The sequence below is a fragment of the Nomascus leucogenys genome, chromosome 5, assembly GCF_006542625.1.
Source record: "Nomascus leucogenys isolate Asia chromosome 5, Asia_NLE_v1, whole genome shotgun sequence".
NCBI lineage: Eukaryota > Metazoa > Chordata > Mammalia > Primates > Hylobatidae > Nomascus > Nomascus leucogenys.
This window is the reverse complement of record NC_044385.1, coordinates 4,933,963-4,951,598: the sequence shown is the minus strand read 5'-3', so window position 1 is coordinate 4,951,598 and position 17,636 is coordinate 4,933,963. Positions and strand designations below refer to the sequence as shown.

General features: G+C 40.1%; 1 protein-coding gene across 8 annotated transcripts in view; it reads left to right on the top strand.

Moving 5' to 3' along the window:
- The window catches only part of SDCCAG8 (serologically defined colon cancer antigen 8), a 275,423-nt gene that overhangs the window by 69,799 nt on the left and 187,988 nt on the right, over nt 1-17,636 (top strand). For all 8 annotated transcript variants that reach the window (XM_030812583.1, XM_030812584.1, XM_030812582.1 and 5 more), the window contains exon 10: nt 14,644-14,796. In XM_030812583.1, the coding sequence (XP_030668443.1) occupies nt 14,644-14,796 (153 nt within the window). The remainder of the gene's footprint in view (nt 1-14,643; nt 14,797-17,636) is intronic.

Sequence of the window (17,636 nt, the reverse complement as noted above, 5' to 3'; positions counted from 1 at the left end):
TGGCCAGGCTGGTATTGAACTCCTGACCTCAAGTGATCCACCCGCCTCGGCCTTCCAAAGTGCTGAGATTACTGGCGTGAGCCACCATGCCTGGCCTCCATGTCTTTGCCATTGTGAATAATGCAGTGATAAACATTTGAGTGGTTGTATCTTTTTGGTATAATGATGTATATCCCTTTGGGTATATACCCAGGAATGGGATTGCTATGTTGAATGGTAGCTCTATGTTAAGTTCTTTGAGAAATCTCTGTTAAACTTTAAAATTGTCACCAAGCCAAGGGCTTGCTTCCCTGTGCACATAGAAGCCAATGCTATGGCACTGGCTTTTAAGAAAAGAAAAGGCTTTATTGCAAGTTGACTGGCAAGGAGGCAAGAGGCCACACTCAAATCTGTCTCCTCATTCTTGGCAAGATCAGGAAGATTGGTCTCAGAGGCATTTCTAAGTAGCCCCAGGTGACACCAGTGCAGACAGTCTGCCAGGGCGGTGGTATTCACAATGAGGAGGTTAAACATCTCACTGTACCCCACAAATATATGCATCTACTATGTACTCAACAAAAATTAAAAATAAAGTAAAAACAATTAGGAGGTTAAAGTTTTTCCCATTGCACATGCCTGGACTACATGACTTGCAGTTTTGGCTCAGTGCTATCTGTAACAACTTAAACAATGGTTAATCAGTCTGCACTAGTCCCTCGGTTGCAAAATCTCTGGCATTACGGAATTTTTCCATCCTGATCACTGTTAAATCCATAGCATCTTGCATAGATCTCAGCACATAATAAATAGGTACTCAGTAAATATCTACTGAGGAAAGAAATTGCAACTCAGTTCTCACTAGCACTCTACAATTCCTTTATTCTTATCTTTCCAGCTTACCTACTTTGCCAGCAAAAGTACCCAGTGAAAATTAGGCCCAATCGCACTTTTTTTTTTTGATGGCTAGTTTGAGCCTCCCAAGCATTGCTGAAGGAAGTCATTTAAGGAAGCCACTTAATAGCCGGGCGCGGTGGCTCATGCCTGTTATCCCAGCGCTTTGGGAGGCTGAGGCGGGTGGATCACGAGGTCAAGAGATCGAGACCATCCTGGCCAACAGTAGAGAAACCCCTTCTCTACTAAAAATACAAAAATTAGCTGGGCGTGGTGGTGTGTGCCTGTAGTCCCAGCTACTCGGGAGGCTGAGGCAGGAGAATTGCTTGAACCCGGGAGGCGGAGGTTGCAGTGAGCTGAGATCATGCCACTGCACTCCAGCCTGGCAACAGAGTGAGACTCCATATTAAAAAAAAAAAAAAAAGGCACTTAATGAGTTCCACTGAAGAGTAATACTAGTCACCTTCAGTGGTTGTAGGTACTGTTGAACAGTTCTTTTCTCTGCAGTTGAAGACCTTATATACTCTAGCCAGGAACTCCACTTTCCTCACTTTTCCAACTCCACTGCTGGCACCTCACTTTCATCGGATGACCTACTTCTCACTTTACTAAGATTAGGACCAACTGACAAGGGCCTCCTCAGCATCTTCTCATCCCTCGAATATCTCCTGTCCTTATTTCTCCTTTCTTTTCTGGCCCCCTTATTTCCCAAGATGAACATCTTTCTCCCCATTTTTGATGTCTCCCACTTCTATGTCATCACATTTTTCTTGCATCCTTTATCCTTTCCTCTCCACTCTTTTTCCCCCTCATCCTGCCCACAACCTTTGTGTAAGTAAACAAAAAGCAGCTTTCCTGTGGTCATCTTTCACTCCGTTTGTTACCGTCCATTCCTCATTTCACTGGCAGACGTCTCACAACAGTTGTCCACCCTGGTAGCTTTCCTTTCACTTCTGAGCACATCGCAGCCAGGCTTTGAACAAACTGTAGCCTGATTTCATGTTGCTGAAATGCTCACTTAATGATCACTGGTCACTTCCTGATTACCAAACCCAGTGACCTCATCTCAATCCTCATTGGACTTAAACTCTATAGACTTGGAACCCTGTTAACTGTCCTATCATAACATACCATCTCTTTCCCTTGATTTAGCTGATATATTACTCTCATGGGTCCACATTGTACCATTCTTGTCTGCTCTTAAGTCTCTTTTAACTTGTTTCTTGTTTTCCACAAGTCTTAAGTGTGGACGTTCCTCAGAGTTAGTTCCCAGCCCTCCTCCCATGTTGCCTTGACTTCTGGGATTCATTTCTCCTCCCGTGGCCAAATATTACCAGTGAATACACCCACATTATGCCTTTAGCTTTAACTGCTCTCCTGAGCCCCAGCCCTACGTGTTTTGCTGCTACTAGATCTGTTTTTATGGATGATACACTGCTGGCATCTGAAACTCTACACAACCAAACCGTTCTTTGGCTCCGCCTTCCCATCTACCACTCCTTTTCTTTCTACCATTTTCTCTGTGATCATCTTCAAGCAAAGGCATCACCATCTTGACCGCAGCCCTGGCTTGCATTCTTTAAAACATCTCGGTTCTTCCCTGTGCTTGCTCTTGACATTCCATCAGTTCCCAAGCTCTCTCTCTTTCTTCAGAGTCAAATTTCTTTCTTTTTTTTTTTTTTTGAGATTTTATTTATTTATTTTTATTTTTTTTTTATTATACTTTAGGGTTTTAGGGTACATGTGCACAATGTGCAGGTTTGTTACATATGTATCCATGTGCCATGTTGATTTCCTGCACCCATTAACTCGTCATTTAGCATTAGGTATATCTCCTAATGCTGTCCCTCCACCCTCCCCCCACCCCACAACAGTCCCCGGAGTGTGATGTTCCCCTTCCTGTGTCCATGAGTTCTCATTGTTCAATTCCCACCTATGAGAGAGAACATGCGGTGTTTGGTTTTTTGTCCTTGCGATAGTTTACTGAGAATGATGTTTTCCAGTTTCATCCATGTCCCTACAAAGGACATGAACTCATCATTTTTTATGGCTGCATAGTATTCCATGGTGTATATGTGCCACATTTTCTTAATCCAGTCTATCGTTGTTGGACATTTGGGTTGGTTCCAACTCTTTGCTATTGTGAATAGTGCCACAATAAACATACGTGTGCATGTGTCTTTATAGCAGCATGATTTATAGTCCTTTGGGTATATACCCAGTAATGGGATGGCTGGGTCAAATGGTATTTCTAGTTCTAGATCCCTGAGGAATCGCCACACTGACTTCCACAATGGTTGAACTAGTTTACAGTCCCACCAACAGTGTAAAAGTGTTCCTATTTCTCCACATCCTCTCCAGCATCTGTTGTTTCCTGATTTTTTAATGATGGCCATTCTAACTGGTGTGAGATGGTATCTCACTGTGGTTTTGATTTGCATTTCTCTGATGGCCAGTGATGATGAGCATTTCTTCATGTGTTTTCTGGCTGCATAAATGTCTTCTTTTGAGAAGTGTCTGTTCATGTCCTCTGCCCACTTTTTGATGGGGTTGTTTGTTTTTTTCTTGTAAATTTGTTTGAGTTCATTGTAGATTCTAGATATTAGCCCTTTGTCAGATGAGTAGGTTGCAAAAATTTTCTCCCATTCTGTAGGTTGCCTGTTCATTCTGATGATAGTTTCTTTTGCTGTGCAGAAGCTCTTTAGTTTAATGAGATCCCATTTGTCTATTTTGGCTTTTGTTGCCATTGCTTTTGGTGTTTTAGACATGAAGTCCTTGCCCACGCCTATGTCCTGAATGGTATTGCCTAGGTTTTCTTGTAGGATTTTAATGGTTTTAGGTCTAACATATAAGTCTTTAATCCATCTTGAATTAATTTTTGTATAAGGTGTAAGGAAGGGATCCAGTTTCAGCTTTCTACATATGGCTAGCCAGTTTTCCCAGCACCATTTATTAAATAGGGAATCCTTTCCCCATTTCTTGTTTTTGTCAGGTTTGTCAAAGATCAGATAGTTGTAGCTATGTGGCATCATTTCTGAGGGCTCTGTTCTGTTCCATTGATCTATGTCTCTGTTGTGGTACCAGTACCATGCTGTTTTGGTTACTGTAGCCTTGTAGTATAGTTTAAAGTCAGGTAGCGTGATGCCTTCAGCTTTGTTCTTTTGGCTTAGGATTGACTTGGCGATGCGGGCTCTTTTTTGGTTCCATATGAACTTTAAAGTAGTTTTTTCCAATTCTGTGAAGAAAGTCATTGGTAGCTTGATGGGGATGGCATTGAATCTATAAATTACCTTGGGCAGTATGGCCATTTTCACGATATTGATTCTTCCAACCCATGAGCATGGGATGTTCTTCCATTTGTTTGTATCCTCTTTTATTTCATTGAGCAGTGGTTTGTAGTTCTCCTTGAAGAGGTCCTTCACATCCCTTGTAAGTTGGATTCCTATTCTCTTTGAAGCAATTGTGAATGGGAGTTCACTCATGATTTGGCTCTCTGTTTGTCTGTTATTGGTGTACAAGAATGCTTGTGATTTTTGTACATTAATTTTGTATCCTGAGACTTTGCTGAAGTTGCTAATCAGCTTAAGGAGATTTTGGGCTGAGACAATGGGGTTTTCTAGATATACAATCATGTCATCTGCAAACAGGGACAATTTGACTTCCTCTTTTCCTAATTGAATACCTTTTATTTCCTTCTCCTGCCTGATTGCTCTGGCCAGAACTTCCAGCACTATGTTGAATAGGAGCGATGAGAGAGGGCATCCCTGTCTTGTGCCAGTTTTCAGAGGGAATGCTTCCAGTTTTTGCCCAGTATGATATTGGCTGTGGGTTTGTCGTAGATAGCTCTTATTATTTTGAGATACGTCCCATCAATACCTAATTTATTGAGAGTTTTTAGCATGAAGGGTTGTTGAATTTTGTCAAAGGCCTTTTCTGCATCTATTGAGATAATCATGTGGTTTTTGTCTTTGGTTCTGTTTATATGCTGGATTACATTTATTGATTTGCGTATGTTGAACCAGCCTTGCATCCCAGGGATGAAGCCCACTTGATCATGGTGGATAAGCTTTTTGATGTGCTGCTGGATTCGGTTTGCCAGTATTTTATTGAGGATTTTTGCATCAATGTTCATCAAGGATATTGGTCTGAAATTCTCTTTTTTGGTTATGTCTCTGCCAGGTTTTGGTATCAGGACGATGCTGGCTTCATAAAATGTGTTAGGGAGGATTCCCTCTTTTTCTATCGATTGGAATAGTTTCAGAAGGAATGGTACCAGTTCCTCCTTGTACCTCTGGTAGAATTCAGCTGTGAATCCATCAGGTCCTGGACTCTTTTTGGTTGGTAAGCTATTGATTATTGCCACAATTTCAGAACCTGTTATTGGTCTATTCAGAGATTCAACTTCTTCCTGGTTTAGTCTTGGGAGGGTGTATTTGTCGAGGAATTTATCCATTTCTTCTAGATTTTCTAGTTTATTTGCATAGAGGTGTTTGTAGTATTCTCTGATGGTAGATTGTATTTCTGTGGGATCGGTGGTGATATCCCCTTTTTCGTTTTTTATTGCATCTATTTGATTCTTCTCTCTTTTCTTCTTTATTAGTCTTGCTAGCGGTCTATCAATTTTGTTGATCTTTTCAAAAAACCAGCTCCTGGATTCATTAATTTTTTGAAGGGTTTTTTGTGTCTCTATTTCCTTCAGTTCTGCTCTGATTTTAGTTATTTCTAGCCTTCTGCTAGCTTTTGAATGTGTTTGCTCTCGCTTTTCTAGTTCTTTTAATTGTGATGTTAGGGAGTCAATTTTGGATCTTTCCTGCTTTCTCTTGTGGGCATTTAGTGCTATAAATTTCCCTCTACACACTGCTTTGAATGTGTCCCAGAGATTCTGGTATGTTGTGTCTTTGTTCTCGTTGGTTTCAAAGAACATCTTTATTTCTGCCTTCATTTCATTATGTACCCAATAGTCATTCAGGAGCAGGTTGTTCAGTTTCCATGTAGTTGAGCGGTTTTTAGTGAATTTCTTAATCCTGAGTTCTAGTTTGATTGCACTGTGGTCTGAGAGACAGTTTGTTATAATTTCTGTTCTTTGACATTTGCTGAGGAGAGCTTTACTTCCAACTATGTGGTCAATTTTGGAATAGGTGTGGTGTGGTGCTGAAAAAAATGTATATTCTGTTGACTTGGGGTGGAGAGTTCTGTAGATGTCTATTAGGTCCACTTTATGTAGAGCTGAGTTCAATTCCTGGATATCCTTGTTAACTTTCTGTCTCGTTGATCTGTCTAATGCTGACAGTGGGGTCTTAAAATCTCCCATTATTATTGTGTGGGAGTTTAAGTCCCTTTGTAGGTCACTCAGGACTTGCTTTATGAATCTGGGTGCTCCTGTGTTGGGTGCATATATATTTAGGATAGTTAGCTCTTCTTGTTGAATTGATCCCTTTACCATTATGTAATGGCCTTCTTTGTCTCTTTTGATCTTTGTTGGTTTAAAGTCTATTTTATCAGAGACTAGGATTGCAACCCCTGCCTTTTTTTGTTTTCCAGTTGCTTGATAGATCTTCCTCCATCCCTTTATTTTGAGTCTATGTGTGTCTCTGCACGTGAGATGGGTTTCCTGAATACAGCACACTGATGGGTCCTGACTCCTTATCCAGTTTGTCAGTCTGTGTCTTTTGATTGGAGCATTTAGCCCATTTACATTAAACGTTAATATTGTTATGTCTGAATCTGATCCTGTCATTATGATGTTAGTTGGTTATTTTGCTCGTTAGTTGCTATAGTTTCTTCCTAGTCTCGATGGTCTTTACAATTTGGCATGTTTTTGCAGTGGCTGGTACCGGTTGTTCCTTTCCATGTTTAGTGCTTCCTTCAGGAGCTCTTTTAGGGCAGGCCTGGTGGTGACAAAATCACTCAGCGTTTGCTTGTCTGTAAAGTGTTTTATTTCTCCTTCACTTATGAGGCTTAGTTTGGCGGGATAGGAGATTCTGGGTTGAAAATTCTTTTCTTTAAGAATGTTGAATATCGGCCCCCACTCTCTTCTGGCTTGTAGAGTTTCTGCTGAGAGATCAGCTGTTAGTCTGATGGGCTTCCCTTTGTGGGTAACCCGACCTTTCTCTCTGGCTGCCCTTAACATTTTTTCTTTCATTTCAACTTTGGTGAATCTGACAATAATGTGTCTTGGAGTTGCCCTTCTCGAGGAGTATCTTTGTGGCATTCTCTGTATTTCCTGAATCTGAATGCTGGCCTGCCTTGCTAGATTGGGGAAGTTCTCCTGGATAATATCTTGCAGAGTGTTTTCCAACTTGGTTCCATTCTCCCCATCATTTTCAGGTACACCAATCAGACGTAGGTTTGGTCTTTTCACATAGTCCCAAATTTCTTGGAGGCTTTGTTCATTTCTTTTTATCCTTTTTTCTCTAAACTTCCCTTCTCTCTTCATTTCATTCATTTCATCTTCTATCAGCGATACCCTTTCTTCCAGTTGATCGCATCTGCTACTGAGGCTTCTGCAATCTTCGCGTAGTTCTCGAAACTTGGCTTTCAGCTCCATCGGCTCCTTGAAGCCCTTCTCTCCATTGGTTATTCTAGTTATCCATTCTTCTAATTTTTTTTCAAAGTTTTTAACTTCTTTGCTATTGTTTTGAATTTCCTCTCGTAGCTCAGAGTAGTTTGATCGTCTGAAGCCTTCTTCTCTCAACTCATCAAAGTCATCCTCCATCCAGCTTTGTTCCGTTGCTGGTGAGGAACTGCGTTCCTTTGGAGGAGGAGAGGTCCTCTGTTTTTTAGAGTTTCCAGTTTTTTTGGTCTGTTTTTTCCCCATCTTTGTGGTTTTATCTACTTTTTGTCTTTGATGATGGTGATGTACAGATGGGTTTTTGGTGTGGATGTCCTTTCTGTTTGTTAGTTTTCCTTCTACCAGACAGGACCCTCAGCTGCAGGTCTGTTGGAGTTTACTAGACGTGCACTCCAGACCCTGTTTGGCTGGGTGTCAGCAGCGGTGGCTGCAGAACAGCGGATTTTCGTGAGACCACAAATTCAGCTGTCTGATAGTTCCTCTGAAAGTTTTGTCTCAGAGAAGTACCAGGTTGAATGAGGTGTCAGTCTGTCCCTACTGGGGGGGTGCCTCCCAGTTAGGCTGCTCAGGGGTGAGGGACCCACTTTAGGAGGCAGTCTGACCGTTCTCAGATCTCCAGCTGCGTGCTGGGAGAACCACTACTCTCTTCAAAGCTGTCAGTCAGACAGGGACATTTAAGTCTGTGGAAGTTCTTGCAGAGTTTTTCTTTGTCTGTGCCCTGCCCCCAGAGGTGGAGCCTACAGAGGCAGGCAGGCCTCCTTGAGCTGTGGTGGGCTCCACCCAGTTCGAGCTTCCTGGCTGCTTTGTTTATCTAAGCAAGCCTGGGCAATGGCGGGCGCCCCTCCCCCAGCCTCGCTGCCGCCTGGCAGCTTGATCTCAGACTGCTGTGCTAGCAATTAGCGAGACTCCGTGGGCATAGGACCCTCCGAGCCAGGTGCGGGACACAATCTCCTAGTGTGCCGTTTTCCAGGCCCGTTGGAAAAGCGCAGTATTAGGATGGGACTGACCCGATATTCCAGGTGCCGTCTGCTTCCCCTTTCTTTGACTAGGAAAGGGAACTCCCTGACCCCTTGCGCTTCCCGAGTGAGGCAATGCCTCGCCCTGCTTCGGCTCGCGCACAGTGCGCTTCACCGACTGTCCTGCACCCACTGTTAGGCACTCCCTAGTGAGATGAAACCGGTACCTCAAGCAGAAATGCAGAAATCATCCGTCTTCTGTGTCGCTGGGGCTGGGAGCTGGAGACCGGAGCTGTTCCTATTCGGCCATCTTGGCTCCACCCCCCCATTTGTTCCAGAGTCAAATTTCTATTTAACTATGCCTACCTTTTCATTCTTACACCACTGCCCTGTTTCAAGTCTTCACATCTTCACATGCTCTTTTTTTTTTTTTTTCAGAGACAGGGTCTCACTCTGTCACCCAGGCTCGGTGATGCAGTCATATCTCACTACAGCCTTGCACACCTGAGCTCAACTGATTCTCCCTCCTTGGCCCCCCAAAATGCTGGGATTACAGGTGTGAGCTACCGTGTCCAGTGGTATACTTCACGTATTCTTATACCAAGTATGCAGACAATTACAATAGCTTTCTAATTGGTTTCCCTCAAATTTCATCTAATTCCAGCATACTTTTCACAGTGCTTTCATAACATTTATAATTCCTGAGTTATTCTCCCTGTTTAGGTAGCTCCCCTCTTGCAGTAGAATAAAAGACAAATCTGGCCCCACTCTAACTTTGCTAGTCTTCTCTTTCACTCTACTCTTTCATATCACCTTCACTGTTTCCAGAACATGACCTACAGTTGGCCATTTTCATTGATTTGCTCATGCTATATTTTTCTGCCTTGTAATAATCTATGAAATATCTATTCAATCTATGAGGCTCAACTCAAGTGGCAGTCTTCCTGAAGTTTTCCCCAGCCCCTTCTTGTTTGAATTAACTTATTTTTCCTCTATATTCCTATTGATGTGGTGTGTAATTTTGGTAGTTGTTTACACAGTTTTCTCCACCAGAAGACCTTGAAGTCAGGTCTGTGACATCTATCATTGTATTTCACACCCGACCATTTACGTCTTAATTAACAACAAGTGTTTGTTCAGTGGAAGCCAATTATTATTAATGTGAAATTTGTAATTAATTTTTTAAAAAAATTTAATAACAGAGCAAGCAACACTATTGTTCATTAGGAATCTATAGCATTTTCAGTAAATTAGTAATGAATGCAAGAACAAAATGTATTGCAAGTCTAGTAGTTTTTATCTAGAAGGTATGTTAAAACACATTAGAATTTTTGCTTTCTGAGCGTATTAAAAAGTCAGATGGCATACATATTTTAATTTAAAACCCAACTACTTCCATTACTGAGTGATGAAATGGTTACTTTGTTTAGTTCCTTGACGTTTGTTGCCATCTAGTGTGGCATTTGGGTATCACATGCTAAGTAGAAGGAATTATGTATTTACATTCATAGTGGCAGTGAAAATGCCTGAGGATTTTATAAGAAAATAAATATATAACTTGAGAAGTGTGTAATGCCACACTCTTGTGTGGAACTACCTTGGATAAACTCCCTACTCTTCCACTTTCTAGGTCTCTGATTTGGGCAAGTTACTGAATATCTCAAAGTACCAGTTTCTTCAATTGAATGATAAGAACCAATTAAAATGTATTGAGAGGGTTAAATAATCCATATATGCCACTTAGCAAAGTATCTGGCACATGGTAGGTGCTCAATAAATGTTTTTGTTTGAAAATGGAAGTTATTTCAATTGGTGATAATTTTAAAAGAGGAAAAAAATTCACCTGGGACTAAATGGTGAGAAAAAGTAGAGGCTTTTGCAGTCACACCTTGATAAAGCTACGAGACACCTTGATAAAGCTACACGAAGCAGATGAAAAGGTTAACCAGGCCTTAGGCCTGCTTGCTTGTGTTGGAAGGAAATTGTTGAGAGTTATGTGGAAAGGCCTGAAGGCACAGGCTGTGGCATGAAGTTACCATAAGCATATCTGTAATGACATAACCTTCTAAGGAAAAAAAAAATTTTCTTTTTTACTCATAACAACTTGAACAAAGTATATATTTCCAATTTGCTAAGACCTATCCTGCCATATGCCTTTGTGGATAAGTGGTGTGAACTTTTAAAAAAAGTTAATTATTATGTATACATAATAATTGTACATATTTATGGGTTACATGTGATATTCTGAAGATTAGTTTTTAAAACAGCAACTTGGTAGGTTGAACAAATATTTACGAAGACTTTTCCCCCCTTTTCAAATACCCAAATTATTCTGTTTCTTGGATTACAGGGAGTCAGAAAGGCAGGAATTAGAAACCTGGATTAAAAATAAAATCAGAAAAGCATTGAGTATTTGGTTATAGTCACAAGTATAGAAAATAATGCTTCTTGATTTGCACGTTATCTGTCACAAAAGAAAAGTATAAATATCTTGAAAAATGGTACATAGGGATAGACTGGTAAATTTCTGGTTAGCAAGGGTTTATAAATTAAAATCAATAGTTTGCATTATTCATAAGTTACAAGCTCGAAATGCGTTAATCTTTTTAATTTTGTGGGCTTTATTATTACATAAAAATAAAAATGTTTATAAGCTTTAAAGTTCATGTTTATAGGTGTGAGCTGTATATTTTTCATAAGATCTTAATTCCTTAGTTATGAATTATTCTGTCACAAAGATTTCTTGAAAACTAACCCTAGCAGTTGGGAAGGACTTTTATATGATCTACAATAGGTTTCCTGTTTTAAAATTTTAGTTGACTAGATATAAATTTTGTTTTCGAAAATATTTTGACTGCCTGAGATAGTAGTGCCTACCCTTTGGCTTAATAAAACCAGGACTGGGAATATCAAGTCCAATAAACTGTGTTTGAAAAAAAGTGTTAATATGTCAACACAGAATGACCACAGCTAAAGAAATTTCCCAGAAAGGAAAACGTACCTTCAGGAATGAGTCTGCTGGGTGGGGGGAATGTGTAATTCCCCAACTTCCCAAGACGTACAGCCATTTCCACCAAGGAAAGGGCTGTGTTAGGGAAGGGGAGAGAAGCCAGGACTTGTGAACTACTGAGAGAAATAACAGCTGCAGGCCCCAAATTAACTTTGTCACCTATAAAGATCTATCATTTAATGGTAATTGCCTGTTTATAGCACTCCGTTACTATAAAATTATAACTTATAATTTTATATAAATTAAAATTATAATAATTTGATGGTAGTTGACTGTTCACTGACCTAGCCTTTGAGAAGTCGGTTATTATGTCTTTACTGAATGGTTATAGGGGTACTCAATCAACAGGGATTCTGGAAACTAGGAGAAGAAACTCTAGAATTAAGAGAAAGGTTTAATGGAGATAGTGTATAAATAATTGTTTACTAGACCCAAATCTTTTAGTATGTGTGGTCCGGTGTGAGAGAGTTATCTTTAGAAAGAATAAATGATTTTTCTGATTCCAAGTGTTACTATGCTTTTCTATTTTCTTCATTGTGACCGGACATATATGTTAAAATTGAAGCAAATAAAAGTAAAAGCTATTTTTGTTTGTTTGTTTGTTTTGTTTGTTTGTTTGTTTTTGAGATGGAGTCTCGCTCTGTCGCCCAGGCTGGAGTGCAGTGGCATGATCTCAGCTCACTGCAAGCTCCGCCTCCCGGGTTCACGCCATTCTCCTGCCTCAGCCTCCTGAGTAGCTGGGACTACAGGTGCCCGCCACCACGCCCGGCTAATTTTTTTTATTTTTTGTAGAGACAGAGTTTCACCATGTTAGCCAGGATGGTCTCAATCTCCTGACCTCGTGATCCGCCCACGTCAGCCTCCCAAAGTGCTGGGATTAAAGACATGAGCCACTGCGCCCGGCCTTAGAAGCTATTTGATAATATGAAATCGTTGGTTATATGCTAAGAGACATCAGTAACCAGTTTTTTGTTTGTTTGTTTGTTTTGTGTGTTTTTTGGGGACAGAGTCACACTCTGTTGCTCAGGCTGGAGTGCAGTGGCACCATCTCAGCTCACTGCAACCTCCGCCTCCTGGGTTTAAGCGATTCTTCTGCCTCAGCCTCCCTAGTAGTGGGATTACAGGCACACACCACCACATTGAGCTGATTTTCATATTTTAGTAGGACGAGGTTTCCCCATGTTGGCCAGGCTGGTCTCAACCTCCTGACCTCAAGCAATCCACCCTCCTCAGCCTTCCAAAATGTTGGGATTATAGGCGTGAGCCACCATGCCCAGCCAATAACCAGTTTTTAACCTAATATTTTTATTCAGTGTTTTGTTGCTCATTACTCATCATCAACCATTGGTGGTGGCCAGTCCTAATAGAGAAAAGACCATCCACAAAACCAAGGCCTCAGCAGTGGTTTTGTTTACATGATTTTACAGCTTCTCACTTTGTGCTTTTCACTGTATCATCCTATCTTGGCATTACACCTCTTATCCTGCCAGGATTATTTACTATTGCTTGTTCCTTAGTTGATTGAGTTCTTTGAATTGATTCTGTAGGTGCCTTTCATGGTAGCCTGGTTTTAGATCTTCAGTCTCTTCCACTGTTCTGATATTTAATGATGATGACTCCTGAGTTTTTGTTCAATTGAAAACTTTCTGATTGGATATATTGGTTTATATTAAGTAAGCATTTTGTCTATTCATACCAGTAGTATTCGTTATATCAGGGAGAGTTACGAACATTTACTAGATTCATGTGAAATATTTTTCACAAGAGCAATTACATTTTGAATCACAAAAGTAACTCATTCATATTTCAAGCTCCAAGGGCTTAAATTATAGAAAAAGTACCTATTAATTTTAATATCTAATTTAAAATTTCCTTTTCCAGACATTCTCAGCTGGAATTTGGACTTGGGAATAACTCCCTAGAAGAATCATTTTTTACTTATTGTATTTGTTTATTAGTTAATCTGAGACAATTGAATTTTACCTTTATATTTTATGCCTGGGAGCATAGAAACTTTTCAAAAGAGACCAAAAGAAATTGGAGTCTAATGCTTTCTAGATGAAGAGAGGAAAATTCACATATCCTAGATATTTATTGTCTGTATTTATTGTAGCTTTCACCAGAGGGAAGCATAACTATGCATAAAACTTACAGTGCTTACCGAGGCCATTTCCATCTCCATTAAAATCAAATGTGACTATGAAATTTATAATCACACAGCATGTAAGTAATATGAGACCTGGGGTTCTTTCTACCATTTCAGGAGAAAAGAGAGGTTGTGTGAGGTGGATATTGTACATAAGGGCCACTGGAATAAGACTATAAGATACTATAGTACTTTACTTTTATTAGGATTTTTAAAAATTGAGATTTTACTATGCAATCTATGTATGTAACTAAATTACATTTGTACCCCATACATTTATACAAAAAAATACCTCCCCAAATTGGGATTTTTGAAGTCATATTTTATTATTGGGTATTATAAATAAAGATATTGTAAAAGTGGCCAAAAGGAAGTTAGAGAGTTTTTATTTCTGGAAATGCAGAGTGGGAAATTTACAGTAAAGGACAATTATGAACTTTACCGGAAATGGAAGATCTTTATAAAACTAAGTAGTGAATACTGTCTTGAGTCTTTCCATTTAACTTATGACTATTACATAACTTTTACTTCAGTTGTATGTTTAAAGGGAGTGAACTAAATTTTCTCTTAGTTATATTTAAGGAAACTTGATTATTATATAGTATTAAACAAAAGATGCCTGTGTGTAATGATATATTCAACATTTCATTTTAGTATTTTGATCTATCATTTGAAATATTCCAATAATTTTTATCCATGAGCAAATAAGAAATCAGTTAAATTGGATACTTATGTATTTCGTATAGTGTAAACATGATATATAATTGAAAATATTAGAGCACTTGGTATTTCTGGTTCCCTTTTTTAAAATTCTGACTCATCTGTGGCCTTCATCAAGGTTCATTACCTGAATTTTGTCATTGATTAATTAATCTGGCTTTAATCATGAAAATTGAAATATGTCAATAAATGTAACATTTGGATACTCTTTTAGGTCAATAAGTGGTATTGATAAACAATAAAAAATTATTCTAATGGGCTTTATAGTGAGTTTTAACTATTTTAAATATTCTTAAAGCTTAATTATCTCATTTTCCCCATATTTTTTCCAAATTCTAAACTCCTCTTTCAATCTGTTCTATCCTGGCAGGCTTTAATCCAGTGTGACCAGTTGAGGAAGGAGCTGGAGAGGCAGGCGGAGCGACTTGAAAAAGAACTTGCATCTCAGCAAGAGAAAAGGGCCATTGAGAAAGACATGATGAGAAAGGAAATAACGAAAGAAAGGGAGTACATGGAATCAAAGGTACTTAAGGACTCTGCTGTTATCCACATTGCAGAAGAAAGGTGTTTTATGATGCCATTGATGACTCCATAGGCTGGAGTTCTTGAATGAACTTTAAATTTTAAAATCGTTATTATATAAGTAGTTAAATTTTGTATAATTTAGAATTCATAAAAATGTTTTATCTTTTCATATATTTCTCAATAGTTTATGCTGATCTTTTCAAATAAAATAATCAGTTAGATTCCATACAATGAAATTACAAAATTTACTTTAAATCCTGCCATTCTGTTAGATTCCCTCTCTCATGTTTCCCAGAGGCGTGCTATGAAGATACCCAGATTTTATTTCAACCTTGGCTAAATCAAGGAGAGATGACTTCCCTGCATTATCTCCTACCCCTAAATTAAATATGCAGAAGATGAAACACTTGTAAGGAACTGAGTAACCAAGAAAAAGTGATTATGCACCCTGTATGAAATCAGTTCTGACAAATTACATGATGAATAATGATGGTAACCAGATGAAGGGAAAGATTCAAGGCAAAAGGAACAGATAACATTAAATGAGCAGTGTTTGAAAAAGAGTTCACAAACTAGAATACAGAGTTGAGGGGGACCTAGCATTAAAATTGCTAACTAGACTCGAATTGAGCAAGTTGTGGTCCATCAAGTAACCAAAACAACTGTGTTACATGTTTGTTTTTAAAAGTGGACTCACAGCTTATACTCTAAATGCTATGTTGTTATCAGATTCCAATGTGTGATAATTAACTCATTCAATAAATATATACTGAGTATGTGCTGTGTGCAAAGCAATGTAGAGGCCTAAAGATATGTAAAGAGAAAAATCACAACTTCTGCCCTGTGAGTTTTAAGTCTTAATAAGAGTAAACTCAGGCATTTCCTGTAAATGTCCTTGTCTTCTTATCCATTTTTAAAAATTGTGTCTGTCAAAACCCTACTACCTACCTTCACTGCCCTGGGATTGGTGATCTCAGCTGGTAAAAATCACACAGCCTTGCAGATGACATGGCTGTAGACTCCAGGTCTTCGGTGTCCACGGTCCTTTCAGTGTTTTCTAGCCGGCCTCTTATGTCTTCCTCTCTCTTCTTCATTCTACACTCAACAGATATTAACCGGAGGGGCTGGGAATGTTGTAGTCACAGCAACGATGCAGTTTCCTCATGAAGCTTACAAACTTGTAGGAGAAGTAGACGTTACACAAATATTTTCATAAGTGAGTTTTTGATCATCATTGTGATAAAGCCATAAGTTTCAGTTTAGGATACCGTGGGAATGTGTAACAGGAATCTGACGTCGTCTAGGCATTCACGAAAGACTTTCCTGAGAAAGAGATGTTGAAAATGAGACCGGAAGGCATTGATGAGTGGTCAGGTGAAGAGGGGAAGAGGGTTTCAGGCCCAGGAAAATAACACACCCAAGAGTCTGGACCTGGAAAGCATCGCACTTTCTAGGAATTTGGAGAAGCCCCTGATGGCCGGAGCATAGAGAGAGAGGAGGAGAATAGTGGGAATGAGTTTGGAGAATTATGTTGGGATGGAATCATGAATGGCTTTAAAATCCATATGAAGGATTTTCAATTTTGTCCAAAAAGGGATGGAAAGCCATTGAATGGCTTTGAATTTGTCAGTGTCACAATGCCATTTATATTTGAGAAAAATCATTTTGTCAGTGGATTGGAAGGAGAAGCAGAATAGATGCCTGGAGATCAGCTGGAGGTCATTATCGTAGTCCAGGTCTGGAGGTGACTATCACAGTCCAGTCTGGAGGTGATTATCATAATCCAGCTCTGGAGGTGATTATCGCGGTCCAGGTCTGGAGGTGATTATCGTGGTCCAGGTCTGGAGGTGATTATCGTGGTCCAGGTCTGGAGGTGATTATCGTGGTCCAGGTCTGCAGGTGATTATCGTGGTCCAGGTCTGGAGGTGATTATCATAATCCAGCTCTGGAGGTGATTATCGTGGTCCAGGTCTGGAGGTGATTATCGCGGTCCAGGTCTGGAGGTGATTATCGCGGTCCAGGTCTGCAGGTGATTATCATAGTCCAGGTCTGGAGGTGATTATCGCGGTCCAGGTCTGGAGGTGATTATCGCGGTCCAGGTCTGGAGGTGATTATCGCGGTCCAGGTCTGGAGGTGATTATCGCGGTCCAGGTCTGGAGGTGATTATCGCGGTCCAGGTCTGGAGGTGATTATCGCGGTCCAGGTCTGGAGGTGATTATCGCGGTCCAGGTCTGGAGGTGATTATCGCGGTCCAGGTCTGGAGGTGATTATCGCGGTCCAGGTCTGGAGGTGATTATCGCGGTCCAGGTCTGGAGGTGATTATCGCGGTCCAGGTCTGGAGGTGATTATCGCGGTCCAGGTCTGGAGGTGATTATCGCGGTCCAGGTCTAGAGGTGATTATCGCGGTCCAGGTCTGGAGGTGATTATCGCGGTCCAGGTCTGGAGGTGATTATCGTGGTCCAGGTCTGGAGGTGGTTATCGTGGTCCAGGTGGGAAGTGATGGTATCTTAAATGCATTTCTCTAAAGACTGTTTCAAATCACTTGTTCTCAAATTCTCTATAATACCACTTTTCCTCTTATTCTCAGCAGAGAGCCTTACTTACCTAACAAAGAAAATCGAAGCCGTTGGGTGATGACCACCTCAACTATTTATCTCGCCTATGCCTTAAAATAAATTTTCACCTGTATTCCAACCCAGTCTGAATGGGAAAGGCGTCTTCCTAATCCTTTCCCCTTCCCATAGACCTCATCTCCTTTCACCCCCTCAAGAAGCTCATTCCATTTGTTTGCTCCACTTTTCTGAATCAATCTTTCCTTCGCTACAGTCTCTTTCTTAT